This window comes from Schistocerca gregaria, chromosome 6 (genome assembly GCF_023897955.1).
Source record: "Schistocerca gregaria isolate iqSchGreg1 chromosome 6, iqSchGreg1.2, whole genome shotgun sequence".
NCBI classification, from domain to species: Eukaryota; Metazoa; Arthropoda; class Insecta; order Orthoptera; family Acrididae; genus Schistocerca; species Schistocerca gregaria.
Window position 1 is genome coordinate 347,968,393 of NC_064925.1, and position 22,857 is coordinate 347,991,249.

The 22,857-nt window shown below is 38.8% G+C and overlaps 1 protein-coding gene across 2 annotated transcripts in view; it reads left to right on the top strand.

The window, feature by feature from the left end:
* LOC126279117 (protein piccolo) overlaps nt 1-22,857 on the top strand; it is a 593,503-nt gene that overhangs the window by 57,397 nt on the left and 513,249 nt on the right. For both annotated transcript variants that reach the window (XM_049979596.1, XM_049979597.1), the window contains exons 6-7: nt 7,855-8,393; nt 15,810-16,248. In XM_049979596.1, the coding sequence (XP_049835553.1) occupies nt 7,855-8,393; nt 15,810-16,248 (978 nt within the window). The remainder of the gene's footprint in view (nt 1-7,854; nt 8,394-15,809; nt 16,249-22,857) is intronic.

A 22,857-nucleotide genomic window follows, 5' to 3' on the forward strand; every position in this document is an offset into this window, starting at 1 on the left:
TGTTTTTTGGATGTTTTATTTGTAGAAAATAAGCAGTAGTAATAAATATTTGTGAAAACTGCAACACCCAGGTCAGATGGTCCAAACAAATACACCAAGTGAGATGGCCTAATATTTACGAAACTGGACTCTCATTCGGGAGGAAAGTGGTACAAATCCCATGTGGCCATCCAGATTTAAGTTTTCCAAGGTTTCCCTTAACGATTTAAGGCAATGCTAGGATGTTTCCTTTGAAATGGTCATTGTTTATTTCCTCCCTCAGTCCATGCTTGTACTGCATCTCCAGTGAACTAATGATTGATGTAATGTTAAAACCTGATCTTCATTCTACAGCGTGAGTCAAAAAGGACATTACAACTTCGGAATTATTTAGAAATTTATTGAGATAACTTACAGAATCAGTAAATATCGATTTGTCGTGCAGCAAACATCACACCAGTTATCAATTTATTCCCATACTAGTTGGAGCAAATCGGATTTAACTTGTGCAATGGCAGCATAGTTTCGATATTTCAGGTCAGCTAAATTGTTTGGTGGGTAAGGAACATATGCAAAGTCTTCAGTGATATCCCAGAGACAGAAATTCAGTGGTGTCAAGTCTGCTAATCACCAACATTGGAAACGATTATCGAGAAAACCTCGCACTTCCGTGAGGAAATGAGCTGGTGCACTGTCTTGCTGGTAGTAAACCACTCCAGCTCAGTCATCTTCATCAATCTGTGGAATTAAAAAGTTTTCAAGCATATCTGGATACCTATTTGACATAATAACAACATGTGTCAACAAAGTTCTTGTGCCAAGAGTAAATTCTATGCCTGCTTGGAGGTTCTTTAGTGTATTTGGTTTAATATTTGCACTGAACAGTTGTTGCAGAATTTATTTCCTGAAATCAAAACACACAACAAGCATGTTCTGCACCAGTGAAAGTGGCCGTTTTAAATGTGATCTACTGTGATGATCCTGGTGGCAAAATGGGATACTGATGTGAACTACATGAATTAAACTTGTGTTTGTTTGCTACTGATTCTGTAACTTATCTCAATAAATTTCTACATCATTCTCAAGTTGTAAAGTCCTCTTTGACTCACTGTGTATATAGATCTGAACTCAGGAGAGGAGCACAGCAGTATACCATCAAGTAGTACTAAAGACTGGAAAGATAGAATATACACATAGACCCAATGGTACTCATTCTACTAAGGCTGTGAATTGCCCAAGATCAATTACTGAAGAATTGCTAAATGAAGTGGCAATTCAAACCCAAATGATTGTGTGACATGGCAATATCAGTATATGAACCATTTTGAATGGAGCATAATAATAATTTCACTACATTAAATGGATTTGCCATGTTTTGATGATTTTGTTTGTATGAGGTGTGCTGCTATGACAGTGACAGGTGTGTGGGATCGGTGGATAGGGAATGGTTATAAGGAGTATTGAGCAAGTACTGAATCACTCATTGTTACTAAGGTAAGGGATGACTACCATCTTATCCACGTCACTGCAACTGATTATCAGACCTTAAATGTAAGTTCACTCCTGGAGGACTGCACTAGGTGTGGACTAGAAATGCATCAATGGTTTGATGCAATGTGCTGGATTCTGGACTGATGGGATGCATCATCAGCTACCATTCACCATATATCACAAATGTCACAGACTACAATGGGTATGTGAATTAGTTGCTGGGGTTGGGGTTCTGAGAGACGTCATATTATGTTTTGGACAAGTCAGACTGCAATATGACCTACAGCATTGGCCCTGTACATAAGGCACTATCATAGTGACCACAATTTGCTAGCTTGCATTGCTGACACACAAAGGAAAAGAGGACATGTATGGTGGTTTAGGGTGCCATTGGATTACAAGATGTGTTACAAACTCTTGTATGTAGATAACAGTTTGAGCATCAATTTTGTAATCAGAAAGGTTGATGCTGCTGAGGTAGAAATCTTCTTCCAGGGAGTTTTATTTGCCCTATTTTCGTAGAACAACACCCAGCCATATGCGGCAAGGAACTATGTACCTCATCCAACAAGAAACAGATGTTCCTACTTCCCTGCTCTGCTTGTGTACATGACATTGAACATATTTGGAGTGTAGATGGCCAACTACTTTTTTACATGAACCTGCAGAAACTCTTATTGGAGCTTTTTGTACTCACTAACAAGTTGCATATAAATAATTTCCAGGAACATACCCAGGCCCTGCTTGAGATTTGATGGCATAATGTTTAGAGCCTTTGATTGTAACACTTCTCTTTCACTCTGTATTCTCAAACTCTGAGATCATGAATGGTTCTGTAATTGTAATCATTCGTGTATTTCATGTAACAAATCTGTTTCATGGTCATTTCAGTCACATGTATCCACCTTGGTGTTTGCAGTTTTTACAAGAAACAATGTACCTTATAGTAATAATTTGTACGGTTTACACTGTGAATTCCTAACCTCTTCAAAAGGAACAGGTAGGTGAGAGCAAGTGTACTTGAGATGGGAAACAAAAAATTTTAAATGCAGGTGAGACGTCGTCAAGAATTTTGAGCTAGTTGGAAGGGCATATAAGAAACTGCTTTTTGTAGAAAAGGAATGAAACAGCCCTTATCTAAGCAAGAAGTGATTTCTTTGTGTCTTGTGGTGGATTTGTCATGTGCATTAGCAGGTATCCGATTAATATATTGTAATAATTATTTGTTTGCCAAACATGCAAACAGTTCCACAAAGAACTTCCAAAACAAACTTCTTCTTAATTAGAAGACTTTTTCACTTTTGAAAGGAACAAGTACACAAATGAATCATTTCAGCCAAGGCAGCATAGTCAGCCTGCTCATAAAGTAAACAGTTTACATGTCAGAGCAACAAGTGATGTTCTTGGGCCATGTAAAAGAATTTTCAATAATAAAAATAGCCCATAGCAATATTTTTGTAAATTTTTTTCATTGATCAGCATGATATGTACTAAGATATCAGCAGATACACAGAATAATGGACTTTGGGTACATGTACTTCGACATAATGTTTGTAATCTCTGTCAATGACTTGACTTACATTTACGAGGATGATGGTTCGAACCCATGTAAGGCCGTCTTGATTTAGGTTTTCTGTAATTTTCCTAAATCACTTCAGATGAATGCTGGGAGTGTTCCTTTGAAAAGCACTGACAGACTTCCTTCCCCATCCTTTCCTAATCCAGTGTGACCAGTGACCTCACTGCGTGATTTCTTCCCACAAATCAACCAACCAACCAATCTGTCAGTGATTTATCCAGCTTATAGTGCTGCAGCAGTCTTTCTTTGTGTGTTTTGTTTTTTGAGTCCTGTTCAAACCTATAGCGGTATATTCATAGCAGCAGTAGTTGCATGGAGAATGTTGAAAAATCCGTATGCCATTGTGTATGATTTATCACCTGGACATATGAATCAACATTTGAAGTAGGAGCACATATTAATGTATACAGTCAGGACTCACCTGCTCATTTTTGTTATACACTGTGACAGCAGTACTCCAAGCAGTTGGAAAGCTGTGCTTATGAATACAATGTCAGATGTGTGTGGATAGTAGGATTTATGTTGATTAGTAACATAATTTTTATGATTGAGGATGTATGTGGTGTCATAAAAATTGGTACTAAATAAAAAATGACTCTAAATTTGTCTTTCATTAGTTTTCTAAGGGCTGTGGGAGGTATGAAACAGTACCTTACAGGACAGGTTTATTTTTATTCTATTTTATTTTTTTATTTAGGTTCCCTTGTAACCTCCCTGAAAAACATAGTTTTCTTTTAAAAACAAAAAATCTTGATAGCAAACTGCAGAAGGTTTCATATTTTGCAGAAAGTTGTTGTATGTCTACTCAACAGCATGAAATTTTCTGTAGTACACTTGCAGTGAAATCAGCAAATGCGGAACGTAGGAAATGTGTATGGAATGCAATGCTTACCAAATAATCCACCACAACTGTAGCTGAAGGGAAAACCATACAGACTTTGGGGGGGGGGGGGGGGGGGGGGAACTGTTTCACAACACAGAAAAACCAATTCCATGATTGTTGCTAGAACAAGCCTCAATTGGCAAGAATCTTTGCTTTTGAGGCAAAAATAATTATGCTTGCCACTTATGAAATATGTATTTATATTCTCTTGCTTTCAGCAGAGAAAGCTGCAATTGCACATACATTCAAAAGCATTTAATCTGAATAAGTCATAGCTTATGTCACTGAATCTGTGAGATTCAGCTGTTGTTTTTCATTTAGTCCACAATCATTCATTTCTCTTGATAATTTAATAATGCTTATCATGCAGAAGTGTAACAACTGTGTATATAATTAAACAGAAAAATAACCAGAAACAAACATTAATATTACGGTAGGTTATCTCACCAATAGGGGCGCTAGTCTCCTTCCAAGTGCCAGATGGTTACAATTTTCAAAGCAGTAAGTTTTGCAACTGTAAATGTTAGATTGTGGTAGGATTCTTAAAGCTAATCTCGTATGATGCAATCCACCATCTCATATGACAGAACAATACTACCTGTTATTTCTTTGTGATGTGTTATCAGAATGGTTGATACTGCATTTGCTATTTTGAGGGGATGTTGACACAGTATGGCAGAAGATTTTTTTCAACTGATTGATATTGTAACTGATGTATTGAGAGTTGTGTTTGTCACTTTGATGGTCAATTTGTTATTTACGACAATGTTATGCAAAAGATAGATTGCTACTCACCATATAGAGGAGAAGTTGAGTTGCAGTGGGATCTAAACTGCAGCCAGAGACAATGGTCATGTAAGTTGTGTGTGTGTGTGTGTGTGTGTGTGTGTGTGTGTGTGTGTGTGTGGGCGCTCATGTGTGCTCGCTTTTCTCTCTCTCTCTCTCTCTCAGAAGAAGGTATTGTGGCAGTCTTTTCATTTTGCTTGTCTGCAACAAAATGTGTCCTACATTGGGAGTAGCAGTCTATCCTTTTCAACAGTGTAGGAAAAGATAGAATGAGATTTACTGTAAACCAGACACGTTAAGTTGCAGACGTGCACTATCAAAAGACACTTACACAAAGCTTTCAGTGCCATTTGTTAAGTGATGCTGCCCCACCACTGTGTGCACATTGTACCCAACTTTTAACTGTCTTCCATTTCCTGATGGAATGCCCCCCCCCCCCCTTTTTTTAAACCATTTACGTCCCCGTTTGGGTTTGCTGTCTGAGTTATCTGCCATTTTAGTGAACAACATGTCGGCTGTCAACCGCGTTTTACTTTTTATCCTTTGCAGCAGTATGGCGAAGGCCATTCAATTTTTAGTTCTGGACCTCCATTTCTCTATGGTGTATTTTATAGACCTTTCTCCACATCCCTGTTTTTAGCTGTCTGTCTTCCATTGATTGAGATTGACATATAGCCATTCTTTACTCCTCTGTTTGTCTTTGTGTTTCACAGTTTTGACATGGGCACGTATGACCCTAGTTGTTTTTGTACCCTAAAACAAAACAAACAAAGCTTTCGGCCACAGCCTTCATCAGCAAAAGAGAGAAACACACCATTCATACACCCAAGCAAGCATACAATCAGCACAGCCATGGGCACGTTCATGACACCCTACTGTGCCAAGCTTTATTATTATTATTATTATTATTATTTTATTTTTTTTAGTTACAAAAGATGTAGTGGGAGACAACATCCTTGATAGGTAAATTGATCTCTCACCCTGCTGTCTACTCTGTCATATCACACCTCAGAGCACCCAGTTTTGATCCCTACATTGCCAGTTTCACTTTAACTCAGAAGCTTTGTGGTTGTAACTTAACTTATTCCATATCCTTATAGGATCTACATCATGAAGGGATTTACTTATGGCACACGGTGTGTGAAGGAATCAACACTACATAAGCAGTGGAACCAGATTCTGATGCATTAAAATAATGATGGTTGGGAAAGTTGTGTGTAGAAGAAACAATGAAGACTTGGAACACCGTAGCATTCCACTTTTCTCTCATGTGCATTGTCTAACATTATTCATATTCAAACTTAATGCAATGGTGGTCGCAACCCCTTTTGTTAATAGCTGAACTAAATACATTATTTTATTTAGGCCTACTCATAAGTAGGAACAGGGGAAAAACTCTTTATTTTTTAGCCACTTTTGGTGTAATTTGTTTCCCAATAGGGTATTTTTTTTCATTTTTGCTATTATTTTCTAATAGCTTATTTTTCAGTTATGTTCTTATTTTTGTTGTATTTCATTGTTTTTCAGTCTTATGTTGGAAATGAATATATGTCTATTGATTGTATTTATTGGCATCACATATATCATTTTATTTCATTATCCAAAAAAGAAAAAGCGATTGAAAATGCCCAATTAAAGAACAAATAAAGCTGCATCCACACAGTGTTGAAAGTTTTACAAAAGAAAGCAGTCTCATAACGTCAAATTTATATTTAGAGAAGATATGTTGTCAACGCTTTAAGCTAGGGCATCCCATTTATCTTGACAGCTCCCATCACTTTTATTCCAGAAGTAAGATAAAATGTATCAAATAAATGTTTAGTCACCAGGGGACATTAATCATGATTTACTTCCATATAACTACCTTTGTTACTGCGGTATGAATAGCAGTGGATCTTTTTTAAATAGCACACTAAATTTTGTTTTTGGTAATCCATTTCCTCTCTTCAAGACCTGTTCATAAATAGGTTCTAGTCAGGATATTGATGTCTGTAGATTTCCTCTGCCTGAGTGGTATTACACTTACTTTCCACTGCAAAAAAAAGTAGTAACAATGGTGCAGTTTTTATCAAAGACTGACTTTACTGTACACACCAAGCTTTTAAAGGTACTATTGACTGTGCTACATGGACCTGTATTGTAAATAAGAAATCACTATTGTTTTGTATATTGTCGACTTGAGCAAGTGGACAAGTTGTGTTGCCCCATGTTCTGGCAATGTGTGGTGGTTCCGGCATTGTGTGATGGTACAGAAGAATCAAAGTCAGTATCATGTTAGATTTTTAATAACATTATGTTTATGTGAATTGTACACTTTGATACATTTCTGAGTAGGTAGAAAGCAGATACATGGTGCCATTTAAAAAAGATTTGTTGCTGTTCATATCTCTTTACTGAACAAACTAGCAAGAAAGGCAGGCATGCTTTTTAAGGTTCTTTGGTAGCTTATCATTATTTGCTTGATACTGTACATCTTTTATTTTGCGCCCGGACAAAGAGTTATTTGGAGTGATAAAGACGAATGAAATCATGTATCTAGCTTAGAACAAAACACTGAGAATGGTATCAGAATATTTGTTCTATATTATTTGTACTATTTTGTGGAATGGTGTCTACGGTGAAAGTCTTGTCTGAAGTGTAGTGCAACTGACTGAATGAAGTAAAACAATGAGATGCCGTGCTAACTCATATTTCTGCAAGACTAAAGTGCTATGTTTGGTGGTTTTCGTGTTTATAGTTACATACTGTAAAAATACACAGTTTGATTACTGTACTACACTAAAGACCTCTCCAGAATGCCAAATGTTGCAATATTTTGTAAAAATTACCAATTTCACGTTATGACAGTAAACACTTCCATCTTGGCAATATTTGTTGTGCTATCATTCACATGAAATATTACTATTATTAGTTACAGGACAAATATTATAAAAACTTTTTGCTGTAAAATGTGTTGAAAATATGTACAATACTAGTTTAGATTGTTTGTAGATGTAACTTCTTTTTCACTAATCATTACTACTGCATTGGAGTAAACATAACAGATAACTTATCAAAATATGATAATAATTGGTTATGTTTTGTAATAGGTAGTGCTGACTGTTGAGTAATAAAAGTATTAATGGCCATTTTTCAGGTTTTTGGTGGCAGTAACCATCACACAGAGCAGCAGTGCCCACCATCTCGTTCTCCGGCAAGTGCTGGTGGCGGTGACATCCGTTTCAAACCGTATGATTTAGGAGGTGGTGCTAAAGTACCAAGTGTCCGACGAAAAACTTCAGTTACCAGTGAACCAGCAACTCTCTCTTCTGTGCGTAGTTTGCCCCCACCTGCATCACCAGGACAGCCCCAATCAATACCTCCCCCAGAACGCCAACAAAATGGTGCTCCACCTCTAACCAATGTGAATAACAACAATCTGGGGCAGCAGAACTATCGATGCTACATTTGTGGTGGTCTGTATGCACGTTCGCAAATGGAGTGGTTAAGTACAAGCCCAGAAGGCATGAACTCGCATGCCATGCATTTTCCTTGTCTCCGAAATGTGACTCGCACTTCAGAAAATGCGTGCACTGATTCTCATGGTCGGATCCTCGCTTGCACTCGCTGTGTCAATCATCTGACACAGCAGTGGGAAACCCTGGAGGCTGAACGAGTACCCCTGGAACGCAGGAGGTCAGTAGAAGAGATATAATAAACAAACAGTGGAAAACCCAGGATGGAATTAATGTGTGAATGAGTTGCATTTGTGTGTGTGTGTGTGTGTGTGTGTGTGTGTGTGTGTGTGGTGACTAATTTTGAAGGAGGTCTTGTTGGCTGAAAGCTCACTTTCCGACAGTTTTTTTGTTGTGCCTGTCTGCGACTCAGCATTTCCGCTGTATGGTTAGCAGCAGTATAATAAACATGTTTATATAGAAAATGTATTTAGAGTTGCATATTATGACAAAATGCAATGGAGATTTTAAGTTTGTCGGAAGGCTGTGGGGGAGATGGAAATAAAATAGCATTGCGGAAGTGAACAGCATGTAAGAAAAATGATTTAATCCAATAGTAAATATAAAATCTAATGGTAGTTGTCATTGTGGAGGCCTTCTGTCAAAAGACTGGTTTCGTGTAGCTCTCCACCCTAATATGTCCTCCGCAAATCTCTTCATCTGTGCATAACTACTGCAGCCTTCATCCACCTGAACCTACTTACAATAGTGAAGCTTTTATCTCCCTCTACAATCCCCACTGTTCCCTCCATTACCAATTCCCAATTCCTTGATGCCACAGGATGTGTCGCAGCAAATGAAACCCCCTCCCCATTGTGCCATAAATTTCTTTTCTCCTCAGTTCGATTCAGTATATCTTCATTGGTTATGTGATCTGCCCACTTAATCTTCAATGTCACGTGTACCTCAACATTTTAAAATCTTTTATTCTCCTCTTGTTTGCTACTGTTTAGTGATGCTCCTGACTAATATTTCTAGAAAATACTTCTTAATACTTAAATTTATGTCATATGGTAAAATATTGCCCTTTTCTCTGTGGTTTCATTTATTGCTTATTCAAGTGTACATCAGGGAGAGGCCATAACCCTGTCTCACTCTCTTCTCGACTACTGTCTACTTTTCATGTCCTTTGACTGTTAAAACTTGTTCTCTGGGTTTCATCACTGCTATCTTCAGAACTTTAGAGAACACATTCCACTCAGAATGATCAAAAGCTTTATTTAAATCTGCAAATGCTGTAAACATAGGTTTGCCTTTCTTCATTCCATCTTTTAAGATAAATTGTAGGGCCAGTATGGCCCCGCATGTTGCTACATTTCTCCAGTACCCAAACCAATCTTTCGGAGACAATAGTGGCCATTTTGCGTGTGTGTGTGTGTTTGTTTGTGTGTTTGTTTTCTGCATCTGAAGGATTAGTCTACTTTGAAGTTTGTCTGTTGCTCAATGTCTCCTCTATGTGGCATTTAGCAATCAAACCTGTTTCATATTGACAGTATAAGGAAAGTCATAGATAGCAAGTCACCATATAACAGAGATGCTGAGTTCCAGATAAGTGCAACAAAAAGACTGTCAAACAAGTAAGTTTTCGGACAGGCTTACACACACACACACACACACACACACACACACACACACACACACACACACACAAGACCACAAGACCACAGTCAAACACACATGGCCACAGTCTCTGGCTGCAAGTGTAGCCTAGGCAGCTAGAGAAGGTGGTCATGTGTGTGTGAGTTGTATTTGCATGAGAGTGTGTGTGTCTGTTGTCTAAATCCGATGAAAGGGTTTAGGCCAAAAGCTCGTTTGTTTGACAGTCTTTATGTTGTGCCTATTTGCAACTCAGTATCTCTGCCATATGCTGTGTAGCAATCTGTCCTTTTCATAATATTGTCATTATTCTGTCCTGGATTTCGTGTTTCGTATTGTTGTCATTCCATCCTAAATGTTCCATTATCTGAAATACCAGTGTGTCATTGTTTGAAATATCAGTGTCTCATTATTCTCATCCAAGAATGACACATTTTGATTTGCATCACAAATGTTTTAGATGTGCACTTACTAACAAAATTCAGTTTTTTCCTCCATTTGTTGGTGAAAAGAAGACTATCAGGAATGAACATGTCCTTGCCTATGTACATCTCTTGGAGAGTACTGCAATGCAATACTAATAAACCTATTCGAAAAGTTTGATGAACAACAATTTTTATCTCCTCTTAATTAAATTAGCATTACTCCTTGATAAATTTGCTTTATCTTGATGATATATAACTGGGATCTTAGTGTGCCAGCCACTCTTTCTTACAGGAATGAAGAGACAGTCTTCTTCTAAATTTACATTTGTACTGAGAGTAGTAACACAGTAGTTCTCTGTGTGAAATGAAGTTGTACTGTGAAATGACTCTCATTACACAATTGTCCGTTTAACTCTCATACACACATCAAAAAAAGTTTTGCATCACCCTGGTTCCCAGAACACCTGAAGATAGATGTTGACTGTGGATATTGTATCACAGACACAGTCCCTTTGACTGTTCAGAGATGTCACTAAGCCTGCCCAAAGATGAAAACAACCATGCATGAGCAGTGCCTATTAGACGGAGGGGGTCTGAAAATCGATCAGTTCCAGTCATTCCACCAGGAAGGAGATACACGGCTCATGCTGTCTGTAGTTCAGCCATGCCTAGATGGTCAGTGCCAAGGTTTGATTGCATCCAAATTGTTACTTTGTGCCAGGAAGGGCCCTCAACAAGAGAAATGTCCAGGCATCTCAGAGTGAACCAAAGCTGTATTGTTTGGACATGTAGGAGATACAGAGAGAAAGGAACTGTCAATGACATAACTTGCTCAGGCCGCCCAAGGCCTACTACTGCAGTGGCTGACTGGTACCTACATATTATGGCTCGGAGGAACCCTGACAGCAATGCCACAATGTTGAATAATGCTTTTCGTGCAGACAGGACATCATTTGAGACTCAAACTGTGCACTAAAGGCTGCATGATGCGCACCTTCACTCCTAACGTCCATGGCGAGGTCCATCTTTGCAACCACGACACCATGCAGCGTGGTACAGATGGGCCAAACAATATGCCGAATCGATATGCCGAATCGACCGCTCAGAATTGGTATCACGTTCTCTTCACCGATGAGTGTCACACGTCTTCAACCAGACAATTGTCAGAGATGTGTTTGGAGGCAACCTGGTCGGGCTGAATGCCATAGACACATTGTCCAGCGAGTGCAGCAAGGTGGAGGTTCCCTGATGTTTTAGGGTGGCATTATGTGGGGCCGACATACGCCGCAGGTGGTCATGGAAGGTGCCATAATAGCAGTACGATACGTGAATGCCATCCTCTGACCAATAGTACAACCATATCGGCAGCATATTGGCGAGGCATTCGTCTTCATGGACAATAATTCACCCCCCCATTATACACATCTTTTGAATGAGTTCCTTCGGGATAATGACATTGCTCGACTAGTAGCTAGCATGTTCTCCAGACATGAACCCTATCAAACGTGCCTGGGATAGATTGAAAAGGGCTGTTTATGGACTGTGTGTCCCACCAACCGCTCTGAGGGATCTACGCCGAATTGCCATTGAGGAGCGTGACAATCTGGACCAACAGTGCCTTGATGAACTTGGGGACCATATGCCACAACGAGCACAGGCATGCATCATTGCAAGAGGACATGCTGCTGGGTATTAGAGGTACTGGTGTGTACAGCAATCTGGACCACTACCTCTGAAGGTATCACTGTATTGTGGTACAACCTGCAACGTGTGGTTTTCATGAGCAATAAGGAAGATGGAAATGATGTTTATGTTGATCTCTATTCTAATTTTCTGTACAGGTTCTGGAACTCTTGGAATTAAGGTGATGCAAAAGTTGTTTTGGTGTGTTTATTTTTTCCTGTATTTAACTTGCTTTATAATGAGAGGTTGGACATTTATCCTCACACTGGACAGACCTTGTGTAGGGGTCTACAATTGACAGGCAGGGTGATGATCCGATTATGCAGGATACTGTTGTGTTGACAATTTGTAGTGATGTGACATTGTCATTAAGGAAACACAATAATGATCGTTTAGGAAACGCAATAAATAATTAACATTTTATTTCTGAGTTTTCACTGCATGTGAGGTATTCTGCTTTTATACTACTGGTACTGCTTTTATTAAGCAGAAGTTAGAAGTTTGTTTGCTCCCTAAAGAGATATTGTAGACTACACACTTAGTCACACATGACCCCTAGATTTAATTATGATGAAAGCACAAGTAAGTGACAAGGTGTTGGACATCCATGACTCTTCACAGAATGTGTAAGTTGGAGGCTTTCTTACTCTGTAAAGCAGGAAAAGCAGCAATATGTATAGCAGATCTGATGGCAGAGTACTATGCTAGTGTAGGTACAAGTGTTTTAGAGCACTTGGTTCAGGGCAAGTTGCTGAACATGCTGCTTTGTGGCAGACGACTGCTAGATGTTTCCTCTTTGACATCATCAATTATAGTATCAATGTATGTGAGATCATTGAAATTCGTCTGCCAATCAATAGAAACGTGTCACTTACTCAGATGACTCTCATTTCTTCTTGAGCTAGGTTGATGGTTGTGTCCAGATATTGTTTCATCCATGCAAACAGCTGCTTGAAAAATGGTTCTCACCATGAACATAGGCTGGTTGGGAAAGTTTGTGCTGTGAGGGACTTTCATCTGGATTTACATGAAATGTGCGGCAATAACTGATGGCAGCATGACAGCTGTGGAGTACTTGAACCTTGTTGTGGTCACCTGCATTCTTTCATGCTTGATATCGTTCCAAATGACGATGACAGCTTTCCTGACACAAGGACAGCATCGTGTTCAAGTAGTGATAGTAAGCTCTTGTTGATATCTTGCTCACCAAATATGCCTGGACCAAAATTGATGGAACACATCTGGATGGTATTGTGTGCCAGCTCTGTGCTCACAGACTACTTGTTTGTTAATTTGTGGGAATTATATTGACCTGTCTATACATGTGGTCACTTATATGCAGATATCTACCATGGACTTGGCAGATCTATGCCATTGTTGCTGTATTATGATCTGAAGGTAATCCAACAACCTATTAAGTGGTGTCACAATAATCATCTAATGAATGTTGCAGTTCTTCTTATTTCTGTGCTTGCAAAGAAAATTGGAGAGGTATTCCACCTTATGCAAGACACCTTTGTCTTGCATAAGGCGGAATCCCTCTCCAGCTGTTGTAATGTTTTGACTTGCCAGTATGTGTGTTCCAATTCCAAGGCACTGTGCGTGTAAATAAATCAAAGATTAATTAAATGTGGTGTGTCATGCAGTGGGTTCTAAGATTGAGAAAATACTGCAAAACATCTGATAACTGTTGAAAATGTATGATACATAGGAATTGGTTTTTTAACTAACTATAATTTGCTAAATTTAATTTTAGTTAATAGATATAGTCTCTTATTGTTGTTTGGCTTATTGCTAATTGTTCATCACTGTTAAATACTGCTATGCTGTTGTAGTGTAAAAAGTATGTTTTACCACAGTCTGCTTAATGTTAAAGTTAATGTGTTATTCGTAAGTAATTATTTGTAAGTACAGGGTGTATACACTCCAGGACAACCAGGAAATCCAGAAAAAATTGGGAATTTTTTCATCCAGTTTTGGTTGGTGAGAACTGGTACTCTAACAGAGAATTGCACTTTAGTCCATTACTGCAGAATAGTGCTGCAACAATAAAACATAAACAAGAGAATAACAGCAACTTTACTTGCAAAGAAAATACACCATTTACAGCAACAAAACACAGTGCACACACAAGTGTCTATCGATAATGAACTGTGTCAAAGACTATACAATAGTTTGTAACAACAAACTGATTTAGATGTGTCTTTCTTGTGGGCCTCAATTCTATGAGTATGATGTCAAAATTGTTTACATTTCTAACTGCAGATGGTTTCAGAAGTGTTACTAGCAAAGTAAGCTAGCTTTCTTTGACACAAGATGAATTATGTTACTGTACAAATTTACGATGAATTTCTTAAATCTTGTAGCGTTAGACTATCCACTCAGAACTCAACACTGAGGACCAGTCACATATAAAAATTTCAGGCTTGGAAGACCAGCCATTTATGCCATTATTTAAAATTTTACTGGCACATTTGTGTTTGATATATGTTAAAAAGGTAACACATGCTTAAAATGACCAAGTTCAAGATTTGTTTGTTATATTTATTTTTGTTCTTTCAAAGATTACAAATTATGCAGTAATGATGGCAAAAAGTAAAATTATCCTTCAATAAAACGTGTGAAGCTAGTTATTGAGTAATTTCACATGTAATTGGCTCTCCTATGGAAAAGTGGAAGCGTTCGACGGAACATGTATTCATCCAGGGGTAACCCACAAAATGTTCGGTGCACAACAGTGAAATTTATAATTGTGCTTGTCATAAATATTGAGCTGCTGCAGTTTAAGATGGTGCTTTAGGATTCTGCCAATCCACACCCTCAGAAAAAAAACAGCAAAAAAATTTTGATTACCAGTATTATATGTGAAAGCTTAGCTTTCCTTGTGGATATACTATATGTTTAGTAATTTAAACCATTAATTTTTTCTCTTTATGTGTTTGTGCTTCTTAACAGTGATGTTGCTGTTGGCTGACTACATCATGTGTCAAATGCTCTGAATATCTGCTGTCATTAGCAGCAAGATCACATGATGTGAGATATGATTGATTTTCAAAAGTGTATCTCAATCTGAATTTCAGTGCTTTGGAAGCTGCTGTGCTGTGGTTGGTGGAATTCATGTTTATACTTTTGTAACACGAAAGCATGCAGTGTAAATATTGCCAAGCATCAAAGATCTTTCCAAAATGCGTTGTTTTTTACCCGGTTGAGTTTCCTAGAGTGCCGGAAGGTTTTATGCCAGTGTGTAAAACCTTCATCATTCAAAGACTGATAAGTTTTACAGCTCTAGGGAAAGTATATTGGCACTTACCGTGTAAAAAAAATGTAGTATCATTTGGGGAAAATATCTTTTTAAGTGGGAAATCTGGGAAATTTTTTGCTTGTTCGTATGTAATTAAAGATTTTTGTAATTTTCTGTATGATTTACAAGATTAGTGTACATAGGATTTCATGATAATTATGTAGCTTTAGTGGACCATATTTAAATCACTTGGTATGAAGAATGTGTTGATCAACACAGACTGCAGCCATTGTGACGATTAGATTGGATGTTGAACTTCATGTCTCTAAAAGTTTATTCTTCAAATCTAATTGGGAAAAGAGTGAAGAACATATCGGTAAGCAAGAGTGAAGAGAAGAAGAAAGAGGAAGATTTCTATGGAGAACAGAATCCATCAGATTAGTGGTAGATTTATGCTTTTGAGTTATTTTATAATCAAAACTCTTACCTGACAGTCAAGTCATTCTCACACAAATCTTAAATTTTGACTCACAAAGTATTCCTACATTTTATTAATACACCACACTTTGCCTGTATGTATATTTTAAGACTTCATATTTTCTAGTTTTTTTTTTTTTAAATTTGAAATTTACTGTAATAATGCTGCCAACAGGTATGATATACCCACATCATTGGGCGGTGGATGCTGGAATGGTGACACACCTAGTACAAGTAGTTCCCCAGTTCCATTGGGACCAACACATATAACAGATCGCTCTATTACATCGGGAAGCTCCATCTATTGCTTTCTGTGTGGACTGCACTCTGACCTCACTCTAGCTCGTGTTCTCTATGGGCGGCCACAGGGTCGTAATGCGCCGTTCTTTCCATTCCTCCTCCGTCATGTGTCACCACCTAATGCAGAACAGTTACGAGAAGATGGCTCAGCACTTGTCTGCACCTTCTGCTACCATTCCTTGTTAGCACAATGGAGGCGTCTGGAACAAAGTGGACCTCCTGCTGATCGTCGTGATTACAACACACATGACTATTGTTGCTATGTGTGTGGCATTACTACATACCGCAAGCGGGTTCGAGCTCTTCCTATTAAGGTACATGTTATATCATTATTAGAATTAACAATATGAATTTTTGTTGTTGTTGTTGTTGTTGTTGTTGTTGTTCATTTTCCTTATGAAATATGTATTTTCATGTTGTTGTTATTCATTTTATTTTCAGGGTGGTATATGAATTTCCATGTTATATTGCATTCCACATCAGTATCAAAATTTTAATGCTGTCTGTAAATAAATATATGTGGGGTTTGTGGCCTTAGACTTTCATCTCATTGACAATGGGCTCCATGAATAACTGATTTAGTCAAATTAGAATGTAGCTTCGCATGTGATCTGGCAGAGTTTTAATTAGCCACTGAAGGTTGTGTTCTGATAAAATATTCCTTACAATAGGTGATTGACTTGTAACCAGAGCTGAGTGAAACATTTTCTGATGCTGTATCTGTTGAAATGGTCCTGGATCTTACATTTTATTTACTTGATGAACCTTTCACCTTTTAACTGTCCGTTTAATTTCAGTGGTCACTGAAGTTAATTTAAGAGTCAAAGGTGAAACGTTCTACCTGTGAATGGTACTCAGTGCAAGATTATCACATTTTATGAAGTCACAGAAACCTCGTGTTTTTTGAAGTATCTGTTTTGTCATCATTAGGCAGGAGCTGTGACTGTTGAGTGTTATTTGGTGTGTCAGTAAATTTTGCAGGTGCTGCCAGAAAAACCCCACTAACAGAGAAGTACTCCAACTTGCATGCGCACAGCTCTTAAGTGGCAGTTGGTTGACATTCCTACTGTGTTGCTGCCCAGTTCCTGCCAACATGCAATGATTGGAACTCCTGCACTGACTGGCCTGACTGCATGTTATGTGTTACTAAATACTATGATTTCATACCAATCTTTTTTTAAACAAATATTAGCACAACTGAAGAGATTCTCTCTCTATTAATGATCATGCCTCTCTGTTATGAATATCCTGCATATCAAATTTGTCATGAGAATGTTATAGTGTGTCTTGCTTCCAAATGTATCATCTGCCCGCTGCTCTTCCATTCGCTGCACAAGGGACCAGCAGCTGGCTCCCCCCCCCCCCCCCCCCCCCCCCTCCTCCCATTTTTCCCGTCGTGTGTCACAGTGAGCATCCACAACATTGCAACACAAAACACATAAGTACACCACTGGTGACTATCTAGAGTTTTACCATCTCCAGCAGAAATGAATGCTGTTGTTGAGTACTTGTCCATTTTTTTAAATTATGACTACAAATGGATGCAGACAAATGGGGGTTTAAACATGGTAGACGTCCCTAAAACCCAAAGTGTGCGCTATAGATTCTCATGCTTGGCAACAAGACATAATTTCCTGCTCGCTCACAACTCCCCTTCCCACATTCATCTTGCTCTCTTCCATTTTGATATTACTGTTCCCCCTCCTGTGCTTGAGCAACTGTGTGAAACAAGGACTGCAATTCCTTCTCCGGTGGAAGTCATATGCAACAACAGCATGTAATACGTAAATTAAAGAACACAATCATGATTGAGTCCAATGCTCATTCTTTCATGTATTGACGTCTGTTGGTACTATCTTCAAGATGGGTCTTGCCACTGCAATTTATTCTCACACCACCAGTTAGTCAGTTTAACATTATTTATTTTGTTTGTTAGACGTTTCATTGTGGGTTAATTTCCCATCTTGTTTCATCTGAATGTAACATCATGTTCTAAACCTGATTGAAAGCTTGTGACATTTTTACCTAGTATTCTAATATGTGAACAGTAACCAAATTTCTCATTTGGAACCCATTTATTAAATCATTACAGTCTATCATAATCGAATAAAATATTGATCTGTGCTCTGACTCAAGTACTGGTTTTTGAAGACAATATTTCAACTGTTGAATGTTATCTTTACTTAAAAAGGAGCAATAATGTTTGTACATGGTATCCATACAGGGTATAGAACTTTTTATTCCAAACCTACTATTTCCACAAAATTGTCAAATTTTAAGCGGAGCAATAGATTGTTGTAATAACTAGTTCAAAGTTACTCGTGTATACCTTGCACTGTTGTTGCTAAAGCCAAGTGTTGTTACTGTTTGAGCAGTCTTTATACTGTATCAAGTACTTCAGTGTATCTGGAAATCTTGAGCATGTTTAAACATGAGTATTGTTTGCCCATCCCTGCTCTTCCGAATTCTTAAAAAAAATTCTCAATAGCCAAAGCTTCATCTGTATGTGTTAGGCAGCCCCTATGTTCTCTATTAAATAATGAAAAACTGTTAATATAAAGAGCAATAGTTTAGTCTGTGAATATCAGATAACCTTGTATTTTTAGGAATGACAAATTTGGGAGAAAAACTTCGCCTTATAATTGGTTAAATACAGCATATTGTCATTTGCTCTCTTGCCAGTGGCCAGCAGAACTCAATAATATGCCATGCTAAGTTGGTGTTGGAATTCTGTTAATAAAATTGTTCAAAAGCGTTGTTGAACTATTTCTTCTATTACATGGTCACATTTACAAAAGGCAACCAGAAAAATTTCCATGGTCATATCTTCCATGTTATACTGTATCACTAATGTATTGGAAGGAGACTTAATACATTTTCTTATGTATTTCACTTATTTAGTTACCAATATTTTGAACAGTATAATGTTGTTTCCGTGACTAGTCTTTGTTACACATATTATACAGTCTGTTTAAAGAATATTTGTAGGAGAAAGTATTTGTTTGTTCCAGTGGTTGATGTTAAGCAGTTGGTGTGTTCTAAGACAGAGAGCAAAATAATAAGATACATACCCCATAGTGTCTAAGAAACTTCTTTTACTTAAATTAAATAATAGTATATCCAGAGCACAATACAATGTGAGTCCTTAAGATAGGCTTGTTTGATATCCTCAATAACAAATGACAACACTTTGACTACACAGGCAAAACTCTACTAACACACTGACTCCAGGTCAGTGCAGCGTCCTTTTAAGTCAGCTCTGTAGCGGCACTGGCCACATTGGATTCTGTGTGTGTGTGTGTGTGTGTGTGTGTGTGTGTGTGTGTGTGTGTGTGTTGGCTGCATTGGATGTGTCTGAGAACTGGCCACAGATTAGCAGTGGAGTTACATGGGTAACTCCCAACTTCTGAGCATGAACTGGTGTGACGTGGTATTGATAGCGCACAACACTACAGCCGCCCCACCCCCCTCTCCCCCCCACCCACCCATCCACCCATCACCAAAACTCCTTGCTGCCATCAGTCATATACTGGTGCTGTCAGAAATGATGGCACACGTGCCCTGGAGAGGTGAGGGGGGGGGGGGGGGGGCTGATCTGGATGCAGGTGCTACTGAGAGGACAGGAGGTGGAACTTCAGTCGGTAACAAGCTCCTACCTGCATCCTGCCATTCATCTTGCAAATAGTTGGAATGATTGGCCGAAAAACCAGCCATAGGGTGCGCAGCTACGCCTAGGGATGAAGCGTCATCTTCTGTCAGCGGAGGTGCAGTGGTGATCCATGACGGGCCACCAGAATACAGCAGGGTGAAGTGGCCTGCCACTCGTGGTTGGGGCTGCCAGCACTACGGTGACAATGACAGCGCTGTGTCGAGCTCCTTTCACTCCCCGACTAGCGCTGGAGATGTGGAATGCAACGGAGGCAAAGGTGGCTGACGATGCAGGGTCCTCCTTGGGCACCAAATCTACAAATGAAAAACCTGTGGCAGGAAACACAGCCCACACAAATGAAGCTTATTCTGATATCCCTTCTTCAGCCCAGAGGGACCTTGTACAACATAGAAAGAGCAGCCCAAAGCCTTTGTGATAGTTCCCAGCTCCTTTTTCTATCAGAAACTCTTGAAATGACCAAATCATGCACATTAAATTAGAGTGCTGTGGAGGATGCAGCATCTGAAACAATGTCCTGTGTCAGTGTCCATGCAAGAGCTCTGCTGGCAATTTTGTCACACATGGCTGGGAACAAAAGGACAAGAAAAAGACCTAATAAAGCTTGCTCCCACACATGCTAGACATGTAACTTTTTGATGTGTTGCTTGAATCTTTTGATGAAGTGCTCAACTTCACCATTGGATTGAGGGTGTAACAGTGCAGTCAGTCACATGCTTGATTCCATTGGCATAACAAAACTTGTTAAAATCTGTCGATGTGAACTGAGGTCCATTGCGCGAAACCAACACTTCTGTTAACCATCATGTGAAAAATCGACGTCAGTCTTGATAGTGCTAGCTGCTGTGGTGGATTGCATGGGTGCTACAAAAGGAAACTTACTAAAAATGTCTACCACAGTAAGCCAGTGGGAATTCCAGTAGTAACCTGCAGAGTCAATATGCAGATGGCGCCAAGGGGAGCTGGACTTGGCCAGTTGAAAAATATTTGTGGCAGAAACGCCTAGTCTTCTGCACATGCTGGACATTGTGCAGCGAATTGTTCTATTCGAGCTTCCATACCAACTCACATGCTATGGTGTCAGGCAAGCTGTTTAGTGCATACAATGCCCTAATGGCCTTGATAGAGAAGGCAAGCAGCTTCCTTCTGAACCAGACATAGCACAACCACATCTGTATATAGGAGCATGACACACTTCTGGACTGATAAACTATGCCAATGCGCAAAATAGTGGCTTAGTACTAGACCACTAATCTAATTATTGAATATGGCCAACTGGTGCAGAGGTAGAGCAACAGAATTGTGAGGTTAAGGTCTGCAGCTCTTGTCTGAGCAATCCGTCAGAGCTTGATGGGAAAGCCATCAAATGTTTTATTGTTCAGAATGATATTAGTGTGGAGACAAGCATCTTCTGAGGTGTTGAATGCAAAATCAGTGCCAACTGGTAGACAATAAAGAGCATTTGAATGCTTAGTTGTTGGCATATACTCAATTTCATACTGGTAATTGGAGAGGAGCAGAGATCAGTGTTGCAACTTATGCACCATGCATGGAGAGACTGGCTTTGAAGGGCTGAACAATGAGTGAGAGGCTTGTGGTCCATTGCCAAGTAGAATTATCTGTCATAGAAGTATTGGTGAAATTTGGTCACTTGATACACAATAGCAAGAGCTTTACTGCCAATCTGTGAATAGTTGTATCGTGCTTTGTTGAGAAGTTTGGGTGCAAAGGCAGTTGTCTTTCTCAATGATCCAACTCAATGTGAGAAAACAGTGCCAGTCCCATAAAATAATGCATCAACTAGCTTGGTGGGATCAAAATGAATCAAACAGTGATCACTCAATGAAACATCTTTCAGTTTCTGAAATGTGACTAGACACTCACTAGTGTACTCAAACAGAACATTCTTTAATCAAAGACAGTGCAATGGAGCTGCAAGCTGCATTCTGCAATCTGCACAGCATTTGGAATGAACCATATATAATAAGTTAGTTTACCCCAACACAGCTTGAAGTTCACTGACGTTTTAGGAAATGGTAGGTCTTGGATGGCAGTTAGGTGTGACTTCTGCAGTCAGATGTAACAGCTATCCGAGACCTCGCAGCTCCTAGGAACATCAGTGAACTTCAGTTATGGGGATCCACTTTAACCCAGCATCTGAGAGCACTAGAAACGGTCAGAATTGGAAAGATGTTCATTGGGAATATAACCCGAGACTTCAGTGTCTTCCAAATAGTTCAAACAAGAAGGAACGGCAGTAAGAAAGCAGGTGTGCTTGCTGTGGCAGTACTGAGGTGCTGGGAGAGGTGCTGCTGTGTTTGTGTGTGCAGCAAGTAGCCTGGTCAGTGTCTTCACAAGTTGCTGCATTACTGTGCCTGAAACTAAACAATCTGAGTTGCTGACAGTTTCTGTGGAGGACTGGCCATTCATTAGTTTCCTGGGTGCATACGCTCCAGGAGAACTGGGAAATCCCCAGGAATTTCTTAGGATACTAGGAATTTTTCATTTAAATTTCTGTAATTTTGGCTGGTAGGAACTGATACGTTAAAAAGAAGTTGACTTTAACCCAATACTGCAGAATAATATTGCAGCAGTAAAACATAAATTAGTTGCTAAGAAAATGCACTATTTACAAGAACACAGTTAAAGGCTTTAGGATGAAGACTGCACAATACTTTGTAACACCAACTGCTTTTGATGAGCTTGATGTCACAATAGTTTGAATTTTAACTGGCCACCTAAAAATGTTGTGAATGGTTGTTTCAGAAGTGTTACTTTCAAAGTAAATTTCCTTTTACGCAAGACGAGTTATGTTACGTGTGACAATTACGATGAATTTCTTATTCTTAAGTTGTGGAGCATTTGACTCTTTCTAAACCTAACACTTTGAAGGCCAACCACTTAGAAAAAATCAGACTCAGAAGATCAGACATTTACATCATCATGCAAAATTTTACATGCACATTCGTGTTTGGTATATCTTCAAGGGCAACATATGCTTAAAAAAAGTCCAAGCTACAAGATTAGCTTTTCATATTTATTTTAGTTCTTTGATGGATTACAAGTATGCAATAAAGCTGGCAAAAAGTATATTTGTCCTTCAAATAAGAGGAAGAAAAAAGTGCAAAGTGAGTTCTTGAGCAATTTCACATTTAACATGCTTTTCTATAGAAAAGTTAGAGTGCTTGATGGAATGTGTATTCTGCCAAGTAATCCTCAAAATATTCGGCGCACAGCAGTGAAATTTACAATTGTG